Source organism: Myotis yumanensis, unplaced genomic scaffold (assembly GCF_028538775.1).
Source record: "Myotis yumanensis isolate MYYU_CA2020_CCGP unplaced genomic scaffold, mMyoYum1.0.hap1 SCAF_9, whole genome shotgun sequence".
In the NCBI taxonomy this organism is placed as follows: domain Eukaryota; kingdom Metazoa; phylum Chordata; class Mammalia; order Chiroptera; family Vespertilionidae; genus Myotis; species Myotis yumanensis.
The window spans coordinates 978,298-995,190 of record NW_027223760.1 but is presented as its reverse complement, the minus strand read 5'-3'; the positions used below and the strand labels follow the sequence as shown (position 1 = coordinate 995,190).

General features: G+C 44.1%; 1 protein-coding gene across 4 annotated transcripts in view; it reads left to right on the top strand.

Annotated features, from left to right (window-relative positions):
• Nucleotides 1–16,893, top strand: part of UBE3C (ubiquitin protein ligase E3C) — a 121,073-nt gene that overhangs the window by 46,078 nt on the left and 58,102 nt on the right. For all 4 annotated transcript variants that reach the window (XM_070423566.1, XM_070423565.1, XM_070423567.1 and 1 more), the window contains exon 10: nucleotides 437–624. In XM_070423566.1, the coding sequence (XP_070279667.1) occupies nucleotides 437–624 (188 nt within the window). The remainder of the gene's footprint in view (nucleotides 1–436; nucleotides 625–16,893) is intronic.

Sequence of the window (16,893 nt, the reverse complement as noted above, 5' to 3'; positions counted from 1 at the left end):
CTCCTGCACACCCCTTACTGGGGATCAAGCCCAAAATCTGGGTATGTGCCCTGACCAGGAATTGAACTGCAACCTCCTGGTTCATAGGTTGATGCTCAACTACTGCTCCACACCAGCCAGGCGAATGAATTTCTCTTGAAATGTAAAACTGAAGATACTGTCACGTCAGGAGGCAACACTGGATAGTCACAGTTCCGGTGCTGTTGTTATGCTGGTCAAAATTGGTCCCTAATACAGATGTGACTATGGGTGTTCAGATTCCTTTAATGGATGCATGATAGAGATCTTGGTGTGTTCATTGTGATTGGGTAATTTTGGATAATGCCTGCCTTGTACTTTGACTTGAACGAAAGCGAGATTTCCTGTGTGTCTGTCGTGTAGAGGTGAGTTCTCATGGTGCATCACTAACGTGGAGTAACTTCCGGGTGTGTTTCAGGCGGACGGGAGACTGTCATTACCATACATAACAGAGGAGTGTCTGAAAAAGCTGGATACGAAGCAGCAGACCAACACGCTGCTCAACCTGGTGTGGAGGGACTCGGCCAGCGAGGAGGCCTTCACGCTGATGGCCTGCATCTGCCACACGCTCATGGTGCAGCAGCGGATGATGGTGCCCCGAGTCAGGCACGTGCGCTTGGTGCAGGCCCCGATGAGCTCTGCAGTTCCCGTCCTGTCTCTGCTTGGCCTTAGTCCATCGCTGTTTTCCTGTAGAATGTGGTTCAGGATAGTCTACTGTCCGAGCATTGCATGGAACATGAAAGCCAGTTTTCTTTTCTAAACCAGTTAGGACTGTTTGAGTCCTTTTCTTGTCCTCTGAGGCTCTGAGGTGTCCTGGAACATGTTCACAGATGAAATCATTTTTCTATCATATGAAAGGGGAGTACGGTCCTAGCCACCCATTTTAATATGTTGCTGTGTTGTTTTTTTAATCTTTTTTTTTTTAAATATATTTTTGTTGATTTTTTACAGAGAGGAAGGGAGAGGGATAGAGAGTTAGAAACATCGACGAGAGAGAAACATCGACCAGCTGCCTCCTGCACACCTCCCACTGGGGATGTGCCCACAACCAAGGTACATGCCCTTGACCGGAATCGAACCTGCGACCCTTGAGTCCGCAGGCCGACGCTCTATCCACCAAGCCAAACCGGTTTTGGCTTGATCTTTTTTTTAATTGATTTTAGAGAGAAAGGAAGGAAAAGGGAGAGAGAACCATTGATGAGAGAGACATCACTTCAATTGGCTGCCTCCTTCACACCCCTACTGGGGATGGAGCCCACAACCCAGGCATGTGCCCTGACTAGGAATAGAACCAGTGACCTCTTGTGCATGGGATGACGCTCAACCACTGAGCAACACTGGTGGGGCCTGGTCACTCATTTTAAAAGTTGGGCTCATGCCTGCAGTTATAGACCCAATATATGACAGCTTTTTCAGCTTTTTCATCTACTCTTTTTATCAGGTTGCCTTGACAATTTATTCTGGCACTTTGAGATTTTTGGTTTTCAAAACTTTGAAATAAAACTTTAAAAAATATATATATTTCTTTATTGGTTTCAGAGAGAGGAAGGGAGAAGGAGAGAGAGAGAAACATCAATGATGAGAGAGAATCATTGATCGGCTGCCTCCTGCATGCACCCCACTGGAGATTGAGCCCACAACCCAGGCATGTGCCCTTGGCTGGAATCGAACCTGGGACCCTTCAGTCCGCAGGCTGACGCTCTATCCACTGAGCCAAGCCAGCCAGGGCTGAAATAAAACTTTTGAGAGGAACAAAGCATACAAATTAAAATGGCTAACTTGTGCTAAGATAACTGTGACAGTAGTCTTGAACTATTTCCCACCCCACCCCCCCTCCATTTTAAGGGACAGTTTAGCAGTTTCTTAGGGACTTAACAGAAAATTATTTAATGCAATACAGTGCAAAAATAAGTGCAGATCCAGGAAGTGAGGGACAGGTTCCAGGTGACCTGCATGGGTCCTGGGCTGGTGTCAGGTGATGTATGTCATGTTTATAAAGTGCTCACCTACACTGTGAAAACAGCTGCTGCTGCGGTGAGGAAAGCATCTTTGGAGTGGAGTGTGTGCAGGGACATCGGCTGCAGAAGTTGCCATGTAAACACTAATGTGGCCAGCTAACTAGGTGCTGTCTTAGCTGGCTGGCGTTTATTACTGCAGAGGGAGTCTGATGCCAGGAGGCTGTGGTCCTCCATTAGGTGATGAGCTCCCAGGGCTAATTGCGTCAGAGCCAGATGTGAGATCTGAGGGCAGGCGCTGAGCATCACTTGCTTTTTTTGTAGCACAAAGTCCACCGGTGCAGGCAGGGGTGACCGGCTCTGGGTCCAGAGTGAGCCTCCTGCCAGTGGGCTTATGTGTGGTCCTGGCTTACAAGTACAGCACCTGTTTCCTCCAAGAAACTGCTCCAGGAACCTATGGATGGCTTAAATATATTAGGCTTTAAGTATTTAGACTGTTTTTCATAGCTCATGAAAGAGCAAATAGGCTTACCTTAATGGCTGTAGATTTTAACTGCTTTCAACTTTTATTTATTTATTTTTTGACAAATAAAAGTTTATAGTTTATTAATCCTCATGAAAAATCTGCACAACCATCACAGATAAAGTCACCGAAGAATCTTTACTCCTTCTGTAGTTCAAGCTCCAGCTCACTTTTTGCCAGCACCAACATTGGCCTTTGCAGTCCCCCTGACTTTCTTCATTCTGTTCTTGCGTTCCTTTCTCTGTTTTCTTGAGGTCTTCTTCTTCTCATATAGGCCATGTCTTGCAAGTCTGTGGGTTCATTTTTCTCTGCGTAATCCAAGGAGTCATAAATCATGCCAAAGCCAGCGGTCTTGCCACCACCAAAGTGGGTTCTGAATCCAAACACAAAGATGACATCAGGTGCGGTCTCATACATTTTGGCTAGTTTTTCCTGAATTTCTGTCTTGAGTTCTGTTGCCTTTCCAGGGTGAAGGACATCAATGACCATTTGCTTCCACTGAAGTAGTCTGTTGGTCATGAACTTTCTGGTCCAGATGGTTACCGTGGCATTCATGATGAAGGTTGATCTTCAAGCAGCCAGGGAGGAAAAGAGCCGCTTTCAACTTAAAAAAAAAATCCTCGCCCAAGGATATGTTTATTGATTTAGAGAGAGGGTGAGGGAGAGAGAGAAACATCGACCAGTTTCTTCTTGTACGAACCCCAACCAGGGACCAAACCCGCAACCTAGGTATGTGCCCTGACCGAGAATGAACCTGAGACCTTTTAGTGTATGGGATGACACTCCAACCAACTGAGCCACAATGGCCAGGGTCAACTCTTTTAAAAGGTGTTTAGCCTGGCCAGCGTGGCTCCGTGGTTGAGCATCGACCTATGAACCAGGAGGTCACAGTTCAATTCCCGGTCAGGGCATATGCCCGGGTTGTGGGCTCGATCCCCAGTGGGGCGTGCAGGAGGCAGCCGATCAATGATTCTCTCTCATCATTGATGTTTCTATCTCTCTATCCCTCTCCCTTCCTCTCTAAAAACTCAATAACAATACTTTAAAAAAAAAAGTGTTTAAAGCAGGGTTAGTAGATTCCCAGGCACATAACTCTCTCTCTCGAGTCCTTTCAGGCTCACTTCCACCCCTCTATTTCCAGGGTTGGGATTTACAGTTTTAATCTCTGTTTAACACTGATTGTTAAGCTGTATGAGGAAATGTGAAACAGCCCAGGCCAGTGTACTCAGTGGTTAGAGTATGCATTGAAGGGTTGTGTGCTCAAGCCCCCGCCCTGGTTGGGTGTGTGCAGGAGGCAACCAATCAATTTGTCTCTCACGTCGATGTTTCTCTCTCTCTCTCTCTCTCTCTTTCTCTTTCTCTCTTTCCAACCCTCCTCTCTTCCACTCTCTCTTTAAAAAACAACAACACAACACATCAGTGGCCTTTGCTGGTTTGACCCAGTGGTTAGAGTGTTGGCCCTTGGACTAAAGGGTTGCAGGTTCGATTCCGGTCAAGGGCACATACCTCGGTTGTAGGCTTAATCCCGGACCCTGGTCAGGGCACATGCGGGAGGCAACCAATCCATGTGTCTCTCAGATCAGTTTCTCTCTCTGTGTCTCTCCCCCTCCCTTGCATGCTCTAATAATCAGTGGAAAAAGTATCCTCAGGTTAGGATTAAGAAATTTAAAAATATGTTTATATACATATATATATATGGAACAATTTCCAAGGTATGTGTTTAAGTAAAAGAAAGGGAGATCCGGACCTTGGGAACAATAGCCTGCTTTCTGTGTCAGAAAGGGGAAAGGGAGACTGTGTCTCTGTCCCTGTTCACACTGCTCTGTCTTTCTTTTTTCACCTGAACACCTAGCTTGTGGAGATGCCCCACAGGCTGCCAACAGTCCCAGCACCCAGCCATTACTCCATGGTCCCCCACACTCCATGATGTTGGCCCTCTTGCCCTCCCTCTCCTGACTCCTCGCACCTGTCACCCCCACAGACCCCATTCTCATGAGGTTCTCCTCGACCCCTTGGCTGCTCCTCCACGGCTCCTCTGCAGGCCTCTCTGTCTCTGTGTCAGTGTTTCCTTCTCTGGGTGATCTCTCTCTCACATGTGGCTTCCTCCCCCTTTGGGCTCAGACTCCTCTAAGCCACTACTAGGGCCTGTCCTCAGACCCTGCACACGCCAGGACTAACCAGTCTCTCCCCAGCCTGGGTCACAGGGCCTGTCCTCAGACCCCTGCACATGCCAGGACTAACCAGTCTCTCCCCAGCCTGAGTCATGCTGGGGCTGGTATAGGGAGCCCCTGGGAACATGGCCACTGCACTTTAATTAAAATCGGAGCACAAACCCAGTTCTTTAGTCACACTTGCCATGTTCCACATACCCAGTAGTCAGTGTGGCGGTGGCTTAGGCCATTGTCATCATTACAGAACATCCTGCTGGAGTGCTGGCCTGGCCTCGAGGCTGAGGCACCCTCCCTCAGCGACTCCTGGCATGCGCTCGGACACCATGACACATGAGTACTGCACTTTCTGTCACGTTTTGCCTGACTGTCTTGTCAAAATATAACCCTAATTATTTCACTCTTGCTTAGACACCAACCCGTCAAGCCCCTTTGCATCCAGGGGAGCATTCCCACTCCTTAGCTCACTGACGTGTGGAGAGCCTTCCTGACGGGCATTTGGGAACTCTCTAACTTCATTTCTAGTCATAAAATGCTTTGTCTTGGCCATGTGTCCTTACTGCATTCTCCTGATCCCAGGTGCTGGCTCCGGCCTCTCTCCTTGTTCCCACACTAGTCTCTGTCCAAGATGCACCTTCCTCCTCCTCATCTCACCTTTCTTGGCCCAGTTGTCTGTAGGTTCATGCTCAGGTCACCATCTTTCAGAAGCCTTCCCGAGTTTATAGACTGAGATCTCTCCTCTCTTATTCCAGTGAAATTTTCATTTTACGGTAGGGACTCCCTTTTAGAGGGAAGATTTTAAGGAGTTACGCTTTACACTTAAGGTGGGTAGATGGGCATGTTTTTTGGGGGTTGGCTCTTTTGTTCTATTGTCAAAAAACTTAGACTTTTAAAGGTAGTGTTTTAGGGATCAGAGCGGTTGATATAATTTGCCTATAGTTTTCTTGTAAATACATCACATCTTAAAGCATCACAAATCATTTTATTACAATATGTGCTTGATTTTTCTACCAAAAATGAATAGAATGAGCCAACTTACCTGTGAGCAGTCAGTCACTCTGATGTAGACAGTGTGTGTCCTGGAGGTGCGCGCGACTCCGCTGCTGTCTCAGCGCCAGGAAGAACGGTGGTAACGGGCTCTGCGCTCTCGGTGTGCCGGTCCATAGCTTCAGTCATTGGGTACGGAATGATTGTGCAGGTTACTTCAGTGAAGGCAAACATAGAGTTATGTTTCCTGTTTATGTTTCTGTAAACACATTTTTATAGTGTTTTAGAAGAAATACTGAGGAGGTACCTATAGAGAGAAAGTTGCTTTTTTGCCTGTGATTTTATTTTTTCTTTTATTATCAGTGATATTCTCAGTATAATCAGTAGAGTTAATTGGCTCTTGATTTATGTTAAAATTTGCATTGTCTTGATAGGTCAAATAGAATTCATAAGGGTTTTGTTTGTTTTTTTGTTGTTAATCCTCACCCGAGGATATTTTTCCATTGATTTTCAGAGAGTGAAAGAGAGAGGGAAAGACAGACAGAAACATCGATGTGAGAGAAACACATCGATTGGTTGCCTCCTGCACGAGACCCAACCAGGGACCGGGCCAGGGAGGACCCTGCAACCAAAGTATGTGCCCTTGACCGGAATCAAACCCACGATCGTTTGGTCTGTAGGCCGACGCTTGACCCTCTGAGCCAAACCGACTAGGGCCAGCTCATGAGTCGGAAGTCACATTCAGATGGCAAACTGGTGGTAGCTGCTGACGCGCTTCTCCTTAGGAAGCCGACTCAGCATATAGTTTGTAGTGAGTTTTCAGCTGCTCAGAACTTCTAAACATTGTGAATAATTGTTTCATAGGAAATGCGCGTAAACCTTGGAAAAGCCTACATGAAGGTGATTTAAACTCTGTTTGAAAAATCATGTTAAGACAAAGTAAGGGGGGAATCTCAGGGAAGCAACAGGTGGTGAGTGCTACTTCCCCATTAGCTCAGCCTGCAGCCTGAGCACAGCTCCTGTCTGTGTCTGTTCATCTTAAAGTGAAAGGCACTCAGTTGTCAGGGAAACGGGTGCTATCTGTTTAAACTGGGTGTGGATTTAGCGCTGGAATGCTCAATTAACACAGCTGTGTGTCTAAAACTTATCTTCTGGTCTAACTGCTAGTTTGTCTGTGAAATAAAAGTATTTAGCAAGTTGCCTGTAACAAATATGTCTTAAAGTTTTTATTGTCATTAAGGAAACTTGGAATTTATTTTTCATCTTGCATTAGTGAGAGGTGAAATGCATTTTAGTGTTGCTTTCCTAGCAAAGGACACCTGCAGCAGGAGATCACTGGGTCAGGACTGCATCTGTGGCTGCAGGAGTGGAGGGGCCTTGGGTGGCTGGCTTGTCCCGTTTCTTGTACCTGTGACAACCTACGTACAGGGAGCTCAGGATGCCTTGCTCTCCCCACCTTTCCTGCCTGTGTGCAAGCTGCTGTCCTCTGTATGTCTCTTAACCCTTTGCGGTCGTTTGTCTGCTCTCAACCACCACAGCAAGGAACCGTACGAATCTTAACTCTATTCATTCATGTATCAGTTCATAATTTCTCTGAAAGCTCTTAAGTGTCTAAGCGACCTTGTCACGAACCAAAACATTGCCCCGACAAATCGGAGATATCGAAACTCAATATAAACAAACGCGGTCGTTCCACACTCGCCATGCAAAACACCGTGGCGAGTCAGTCGCCTTTTGAGAGTGAAGAAATCGACAAGCTTCGGAGATACTTCGCAGAATTTCAGATAAAGCTTTACAAATTACGTTTAACTGTAATTAGGCATTCTCGCTTGTTAAGATATTTCAAAATAATACTCCAAAATGGCAAAAAGAAAGTTACCGAAAGAAGTGTACTGCGAATCTGAAAGTAACGATGAAGAGTTTTATTTTGGCACCTTGAATACTGACTCTGACGTAGAAAGTGATAACGTTTGTAGTGAATCTACTAGTAGTGACGTAGTTCCAAAAAAGAATGAATAAATCTTGTTTATCCTTCATAATCTTGCATGTTATGTATCACTGCTCTTTCAATGGAAATTAATTCCGACCAGTACGACATCCATGTCCAAATTTAATACGACTGCAAAGGGTTAATAACTTTAGTGGTCCCTGCAGACAGTGGCCTGAGTTAGAAACAGTCCTCACAGTGTTGCCCTATACCAGTGATGGCGAACCTTTTGAGCTTGGCGTGTCAGCATTTTGAAAAACCCTAACTTAACCCTGGTGCCGTGTCACATATAGAAATTTTTTGATATTTGCAACCATAGTAAAACAAAGATTTATATTTTTGATATTTATTTTATATATTTAAATGCCATTTAACAAAGAAAAATCAACAAAAAAATGAGTTCGCGTGTCATAGGTTCGCCATCACTGCCCTATACTGATTACTCATGGGCTTGTCTCAGCCAAACAAAACCTAGTGGGTAGTTTTTGTTTGTTTGTTAGTATTATTTTTTAACTAGGGGCCCAGTGCACAAACTCATGCATCTTGAAAGGAATTGTGGGCCGCGAGGCTGCAGTGGGCACAGAGGCGGGTCTCAGCCCATCCTCCAAACCCCTGCCCGGCCCCTCTTGCCACGGTTCCCAATCCCCTGTCTACTGGCAGCCTTACTCCCGCCGCTGCTGCTCCCACACGCTGATGGCACTGGCCTTGCTCACACCCACTGATGGCGCAGAGAGATTGGGGCTGGCACCAGTAGTGGGTGCGAGTGGGGCCAGCACCGTCGGTGAGTGCGAGTGGCAGCTGCTGCCCGATTTGCCCCTCAGGAGCAGGGGGAGGTGGAGAAGCCCTCAGGGGCAATCAGGGCCGGCAGCCACCACTCACATCCGCTGACGGTGCCGAGCAATCAGGGCCAGCAGTGGGTGCAAGCAGCGGGTGCGAGAGGCAGCTGCCAGCCCCAATCACCCCTTGGGAGCAGGTGGAGGTGGAGAAGCCTTGGTTTGGCGCCCCCGCTCACCTGCTCCAACATCCCACTGCAGCCAACGCCCACCATGTTCCGCGCTCTGCCACCTGCTGCCGACACCTGCCATTTTCTGCGCACACCCCCTGGTGGTCAGTGCACATCATAGCGACCGGTTGTTCCACCAGATGTCTTTATTGCATTATTTTACTTAAAAAAAAACACAAAAACCCTTATTGTTAAAAGTATTACATATATCCCTTTGTTTTACCCCTTCTAGCCCACCTACCCCCCAGGTCTTCACCATTCTGTTGTCTGTGTCCATGGGTTTATGCATATATGCATACAAGTCCTTTTTTTTTTAACTTTATTGTTGAGATTATTACAGATGTCCCTCTTTTTTCCCCCCATTGCCCTCTCCACCTAGTTCCCGCCCCACCCCAGGCCTTCACCACGCTATAGTCTGTGTCCATAGGTAATGTATATATGCATACAAGAACTTTCTTTAATCTCTTTCCCAACTCCTCATCCCTTCCCTCTAGAATTGTCAATCTGTTCCATTTCCATGCCTCTGATCCTATTTTATTCACCAGTTTATTCTGTTCATTAGGTTTCTTATTTCTTTTGATTTTTAGATTCAGTTGTTGATAGGTATGTATTTGTTGCCATTTTGTTCACATTTTTTATCTTTTTCTTTTCTTCTTCTTCCCATTCTTAAAGAATACCCTTCAGCAGCCTATATAATAAAAGACAAATATGCAAATCGACTGAATGGCAGAACAACGGTTCACTATGATGCGCACTGACCACCAGGGGGCAGACGCTCAATGCAGGAGCTGCCCCCTGGTGGTCACTGTGTTCTCAAAGGGGGAGTGCTGCTCAGCCAGAAGCTGGGCTCACAGCTGGCGAGCGCAGCAGCGGTGGCGGGAGCCTCGCCTGCCTCTGAGGCAGATGGACATCCCCTGAGGGGTCCTGGACTGTGAGAGGCACAGGTCGGGCTGAGGGACCCCTACCCCCTCAGTGCACGAATGTCATGCACTGAGCCTCTAGTTTCATTAATATTAGTTTGGTGGTGATAAACTCCTTTAGCTTTTTCTTGTCTGGGAAGCTCTTTATCTGACATTCAGTTCTAAATGATAGCTTTGCTGGGTAGAGTAATCTTGGTTGTAGGTCCTAGCTATTCATTACTTTGAATATTTCTTGTCACTCCCTTCTGGCCTGCAAAGTTTCTGTTGAGGATTCAGCTGACAGTTGTATGGGCACACCCTTGTAGGTAACTAACTGCTTTTCTCTTACTACTTTAAAGTGTCTCTTTGTCTTTAACCTTTGGCATTTTCATTATGATGTGTCTTGGTGTGGGCTTCTTTGGGTTCCTCTTGTTTGGGACTTTCTGTGCTTCCTGGACTTTGAAGTCTATTTCTTTCACAGGTAGGGGAAATTTTCTGTCATTATTTCTTCAAATAGGTTTTCAATATCTTGTTCTCTTTCTCCTTCTGGCACTCCCATTATACGAATGTTGGTAATCTTGAAGTTGTCCCAGAGGCTCCTTATACTATCTTCATATTTTTGGATTCTTTTTTCTTTTTGCTCTTCTGATTGGGTGCTTTTTGCTTCCTTATATTTCAAATCGTTGATTTCTCAGAATCTGCTACTCGACTGTTGAATTCCTGTATATTATTATTTATTTCAGTCAGTGTATGCATAATTTCTGACTGGTCCTTTTCCATTTTGTTAGAGATTTCTAGAAGATTTTGTTGTTGTTGTTTCTTGTTTTGTTTTTATTTTTATTTATTTTTATTTTTTAAAGTTACATGCAGTAAACCTTAATATTTCAAGGAAAATGATCTTAAATATAATGTTACATGCAATAAACACCAGTTATTCAGGAAAAATGATCTTACATGCAGTAAACAATATTTCAAGAATAAAACGATTTTAAGTATAATAATATTATGAAAACTATACTAACATAGTATAATATCACAGAAGTTGTAGGAAACATTAAAAATCTGAAAATAAGAATATTCTAGAATATTTCTCCCCTCTGGCTCTATTTTAGTTCATCAGTTTATTGGCTTCATTATATTCCACTAATAAGTGAGATCATATGGTATTTATCTTTCTCCAACTGGCTTATTTCGCTTAGCATGATGCTTTTAAAGTCTGTTTTGTCAGCTATAAGTATTGCTACTCCAGCTTTATTTTCTTTTCCATTTGCATGGAAATTTTTTTCAATCCCTTCACTTTCATCCTGTGTGTGTCTTTTGCTTTGAGGTAGGTCTCTTGTAGACAGCATATACTTGGGTCATGTTTTTGTATCCATTCAGCTACTCTACACCTTTTGATTGGAGCATTTAATCCATTTACATTTAGGTTTATTATTGAGAGGTACCTATTTATAGCCATTTTAATTCTGCGTGGCTAGGTTTCTCTCTCTGTATCTTCTCCTCAGCAATCCCTTACAGCAGTCCCTTTAGCATTTCTTGTAATGCTGGCTTGGTGGTGATGAACTCCTTTAGCCTTTTTTTTTTTTTTTTTTTTTTTTTTCGTCTGGGAAGCTCTTTATTTGACCGTCTATTTTGAATGATAGCCTTGCTGGATATAGTAATCTTGGTCTCAGCTCCTTGCTTTCCATTACCTTGAGTACTTATGCCATTCCCTTCTGGCCTTTCTGATGAGAAATCAGGTGTCAGCCTTATGGGAACTCCTTTGTAGGTAACAGTTTTCTTTTCTCTTGCTGCCTTTAAGATTCTCTCTTTGTCTTTAATTTTTGGCATTTTAATTATGATGTGTGGGTCTGTTTGGGTTCTTCTTGTTTGGGGTTCTCTGTGCCTCCTGAACTTATGTGACTTTTTCCTTTACCAGGTTTAGGGACGTTTTCTACCATTATTTCTTCAAACACCTTCTCTATTCCTTTCTCCCTTTCTTCCTCTTCTGGCACACCTACTATTCTAAAATTGTTACGTTTCACATTGTCCCACAGCTCCCTTAAGCTGTCCTCTTGTTTTTTAATTGTTTTTTTCTTTTTTGGTTCTCTAATTGAGTGATATTTTCAACTGTCCTCTAATTCACTGATTTGATCCCAGCTTCTCCTAATCTGCTGTGTACTCCTTCCAATGTGTCCTTTATTTGTGTTATGTCATTCTTTATCTCAGACTATTCTTTTTTCATAGTTACTATATATTTTTTTCATACTGTTGAGCATTTTTAACATCATTACTCTGAACTCTGTTTCAAATAAATTTCTTATCTCTGCTTTATTTATCTCTTCTTCTAGAGAATTCACTAGTTCTTTCATTTGGAGGTTGTTTCTTTGTCTCCTCATTTTGGCTGCCTGTTTGGGTTTGGGACTCTGTATTAGGTAGATCCTCTACATCTCTCAATCTCTAGTGCAGGTCAGTGTCAAACGCTGCTCCTGGCTAATTAGATCAGGCAAAGACTCAACCCCTCCAGAGACCACCTCTGTCCACAGACTGATAGGATTCCAATTTGAAATTGCTCCCAGGCAATCCACCTCATGTGTGGTGAGAGTTTTTTTTAACAGGGTGGGGTAGTTGCTTCTGGGTAGAGGCTAATTGTTATTTTTAGTCTCTTAAGTGACCTCAGGGCAAGGTGTTTTCTAATAGGATGTGTTGACTGTCATCACCCAGGCAAGGCAAATGTCTGTGTGGGAAAGATGTCCTCCGCTGTGTGAGGGAATGACTCAGCCCAGGAAACTGGGGGTGTCTGCCTTCTGAGCTCTATCCCCCAAAACCCCAGTCCTATGTTCTGCTTGCACAGCTCCAGTCCACTTTACCCTCCCCTTCTCAAACACACCCCCCCCCCCACCCCCCCCGCCAGAGCACAAGGTGGATGGCTCCACAGGGAATTTTTTTGTGCGTTGGCCCTTTAAGAAGGTGCTCGAACTTTCAGCTGCCAGTCCCTGGCAGAGACCCCACTACTTTTCACAGCTAGATGTTATGTGGGTACCCTTCTCAGTTTTTTGCTGTCTGCTGGGAGCCCAGCTTGGGGATTAGATCCCAGAGTTCTCAGTGGTTCCCCACCCCCACGCCCCCAAAGCTGAGATATCTCTCCAGGACTTCAGTTGCCATCTGTAGGTGCCAGCCCAGCCAGCCCATTCGTGCCTCCACCTCTCTTACCATTCTCTTGCAGTCACCACCTTCGGTCCTTGGGTATCAGGGTTCTCTCCTGTGAGTTTTCCGTTGATTATTCAGAAAGCCTTTCCATATTTCAGTTGTAATTCCAGCTTGTTCCTGGGAGCATGTCTGTGCAGCATCCTCCTACTCTGCTGCCATTTTTAATCCTCCCAGTTTCATTTATGTTGTCACAGATAGATTCTTCATTACTTTATGGTTTTTCTAAACATTTAAGATGAAACACATCTTGGTGCAGCTATGAAAATTGTCCATCTGTCTTTCCTTCATCCATCATTGGCCTCAGGAGCAACTAAGACAATTTATTTGGCTTTTCTTCAGGCAATAGTTCTGAAGGTCAAAAGTTGGAAATAAGTCTTCTGGGACTTGAAGTCCAGGGATGGCAGTGCTGGCACCTCCTGGAGGATCCTGAGAAGAGTGTTCTTTGCCTCTTCCAGCTCCTTGAGGTTGCTGCATTCTTTGGCTCTTGGCCTCCTCCCTTCCTCCAATGTCTGTTTTCTAGAAGATTTTTAAGTAACCTTATAACTGGTTTTGAATTCTATATCCAAAGTTTGCTTTTTTCCATTGGTTTCATTTGTGACATGTTTCTTTGTCTTTGCATTTTAGCTGCTTCCTTGTGTTTGTTTCTATGTATTGGGTAGACCTGTATGTCTCCTTGAGTTGGTAGAATGGTGTTGTGTAGTAGGTGTTCTATAGAGCCCAGTGGCTCAGCCTCCCCAGTCACCTGAGCAGGGTACTCTAGGTGCACCCCTTGTGGGCTGTGAGCACAGTCATGTTGTAGTTGAGACTTGATTGCTGTTGGTGTCACTGGGAGGAATTGACCTCCAGGCCAATTGGCTGTGAGGACCACCTGTGACTACAGTGGGAGAGCTGCTGTGAAGGAGACACCCTTATGGAACAGGACTTGCTTCATTGGAGCTTTGCTGCTCCTTGAGTGTGTTGCTTATGGATGTGTAGAGTTGTAATGTGGTATGGTCTCACACTGACCACTAGGTACACTGGCTCTTGGGTCTCCAGGGAGGTGCATAGTCAGCCGTTGCCTTGATCACCCAATAGGAGCTACAGGGAGATCTGCAGATTCCTCCTCTTTATATCAGGTTTGGAAGTGCCCAGATGAGGCCCAACTATGAAGCAAGGCAGATTGGTGCTAGTGCCAGGTCTTGGGCCTTTTACTGATAGGATTGGGGCTCCCTGAGCAAGGACAGGCCATTCATACACAAAGCCACTGCACAATTCATGAGTTTTTAACATTTCTGCACACAATGATGTTATAGTTGAGTCTAGTCTGAAGTCACGTTCAGATGGCAAACTGGCAGTTTAGGGTTGGAAATTGGATGAGGCAGGGTCTTAGGGAATCACCTGAGTGGAACAAACAGAAATGGCTACTAGTTAGCCCTGCGACCGGGGAGATCCCAGCATAGGAACAATGATCCCTGCAAGCATCTCCGTCTGGGAGAAAGCCGCTCCCGAATTCCTGCCCTGATGCCAGACAATCCAGTTCCAACCTGTATGTGTCTGTGTCCCCCAGAGCCCCACTGTGGTGCTGGAGTTCAGAGGAAGCAGGACCTTGTAAGATCAGTTCCTGGTGCTGGCCTTTTAAGAGGAACAGCTGGGACTCCAGCAGTCTCTGTGTCACTGAGCCCCAGTCCGCACTGGTTTTTACAGCCTGTAGTTCTTACTGCCCGTAGGGACTTCTTTTAGCCAGCTCTGGCATCCTGGACTGGAGGTCTGGTGTGGGGCTGGGACCCCTTGCTCCTTTGGGTGGCTTTCGCAGAGATGATCTCCCTCCCGATTAAAAAAGCGGCACACGTGGATGCGGGACCAGTCTATTCCATGCCTCCGCACCACCTACCAGTCTCAGTGTGCTTTCTTCTTTACTTATCTAATTGTAGGACTTATATTCTGCCAGCTTTCCATTGGTTCTGGATGGTGGTGGTTCTGTATTTTAGTTGTACTTTTGATATGGTTGTGGGAGGCAGCAATTATGGTCTTTAACCTATGCTGCCAATCTTCCCTTCTCTGCATACAAGTTCTTTGGTTAATCTCTTCCCACCCACCCTCCCTTGCCTTCCCTCTGAGATTGGACTGTCTGTTCTGTGCCTTTATGTCCCTGGATCTATTTTGTTTATCAGTTTATTTTGTTCAGTAGATTCCACATATGAGTGAGATCATGTGATACTTGTCTTTCTCTGACTTGCTTATTTTGTTTATAATACTCACCAGATCCTTTCATGTTGTCTCAAAGGGTAAGAGATCCTTCTTTTTTACTTCTGCATAGTATTCCATGGTGTAAATGTACCACGGCTTTTTTAGCCACTTAACTACTGATGGGTACTTGGATTCTTTCCAGATCTTAGCTATTGTAAATTGCGCTGCTGTGAACTTAGGGGTACATATATTCTTTCTGATTGGTGTTTCGGATTTCTTAGGATATGTTCCTAAAAGTGGGATCTTAGTGGGTGGTTTTTAATATGTCCCAGGGTATGTAAAGAACCTTCACTAATATAGACCTGTTTAGTAAATTTGTTTTATTGTCTATTGAGTGATTAATTTAGGAAATGTAATTGTCTCAAAGTTAACTTGAAATATAGCTTTGGAAATGTGTAGCCATTAAAATGGTCTTTCAGATATATGTGGAAAGATGTTAATTGTAATTTTTGTGAAAGGTGTGTGACAAGAGAGTATGTTAGGGAGCCCATTTTGTTTGCACATATACACAAAGTATCTGTATGTAGGATTTACACCAAGGTATTAATTCTGGTTTTTTCTCGGAGGATGGGATGAAATATGGCTCATTTTCTTTTTCCTTGTTGTTGTATTATTGTTAGAAAGAGCAAAAGTAGCGCACTTACCGAAATATGTGAGTTTTCAGATTTTTGAGGTGCTAAATTTTAGTATTTATATTTACCATAGTTTTAAGAAATCCTGATATTTATAAAATTATACTACATAATACGTTTTTTAAAAAGAACTCAATTTCTTGACTGAAGAGAAATAAGGCAAGGAAATACTACTTTCTAGAATTCTCTTATGTTGAAAGTTCATATTTTTCAATGCAATTTTTTCTTATTTTCTGTGTAGTTGTCTAGCATGTAAAACTCCATAAAGTCAGGAAAACTAAAATTTGAGCACACATTATTTATCTACTTGGTGTGTGGTGGGTGTTTTTGGTGTCATGGAGGAGGAGGTAGGGGGTGGTCTTTCTGAAGTGAATTTAGGTGGGATATGCCAGGACATTCATGACAGAGCTTTCGCATGCTCGGTGACATGGTTTATTTTGCTGATCTCCTGTGACTTACTGTGTTATCTGTAATTCTTTTTTCATTATTCCAATGATTTTTAAATTTTTCAACCTAATTTTGAGACTCGCCCAGTTGGCGTGCCGTGGGTTGTGTGATACACTCTATGTAGAATCACCACATGTTTGAGCTGGGAAGGCCTTAGAGCTGAAGTGGTTCGGCCCCTTCTTTTCTCATGAGAACATTGCTCAGTGGCGTTGGACTGAATGACCCGAGGTTTTCCTGACTGTTCTAGGGTAGCTCTAAAGCAAGAGCTGTACACTTCAGGCCACACTCCCCACTACCCTGACCTAACCTTCTCTGCTGTCCCCAGTCTCATGTCTGACACCTGCACTCCTAGATGTTTGTGCTGTAACATGTGTGTCCTCTTACAGAAACGCAGTGTACACAGAGCTCATTTAAAGGGGCCACAGAGTTCCTTAGTTGGTAATGAAGTTGAGATTATACAGGAGGGCTTCTTACCTTTAAAATATATTTTTAGATTTAAGTTATATTTTAGAGATTAGTTAACATTAAACACCAATTTTTATGTGTTATTTCAAGAATGGTGACTTAGCCCAGCTGATGTGGCTCAGTGGTAGAATGTCGTCGACCTATGAATCAGGAGGTCAGGGTACATGTCTGGGTTGTCGGCTAGATCCCCACTAGGGGGCATACTGAAGGCAGCTGATCAGTGATTCTCTCTTATCATTGATATTTCTATCTCTTCTCTCCCTTCCTTTCAGAAATCAATTAAAAAATTATATTTTTAAAATGGTGACTTAAAATTAGTCACTAAGTATTTAAAGTTTTTAAAATGTATATTAGCAGTAATAATCTCTAAAATATATATATATAATATGCAAAT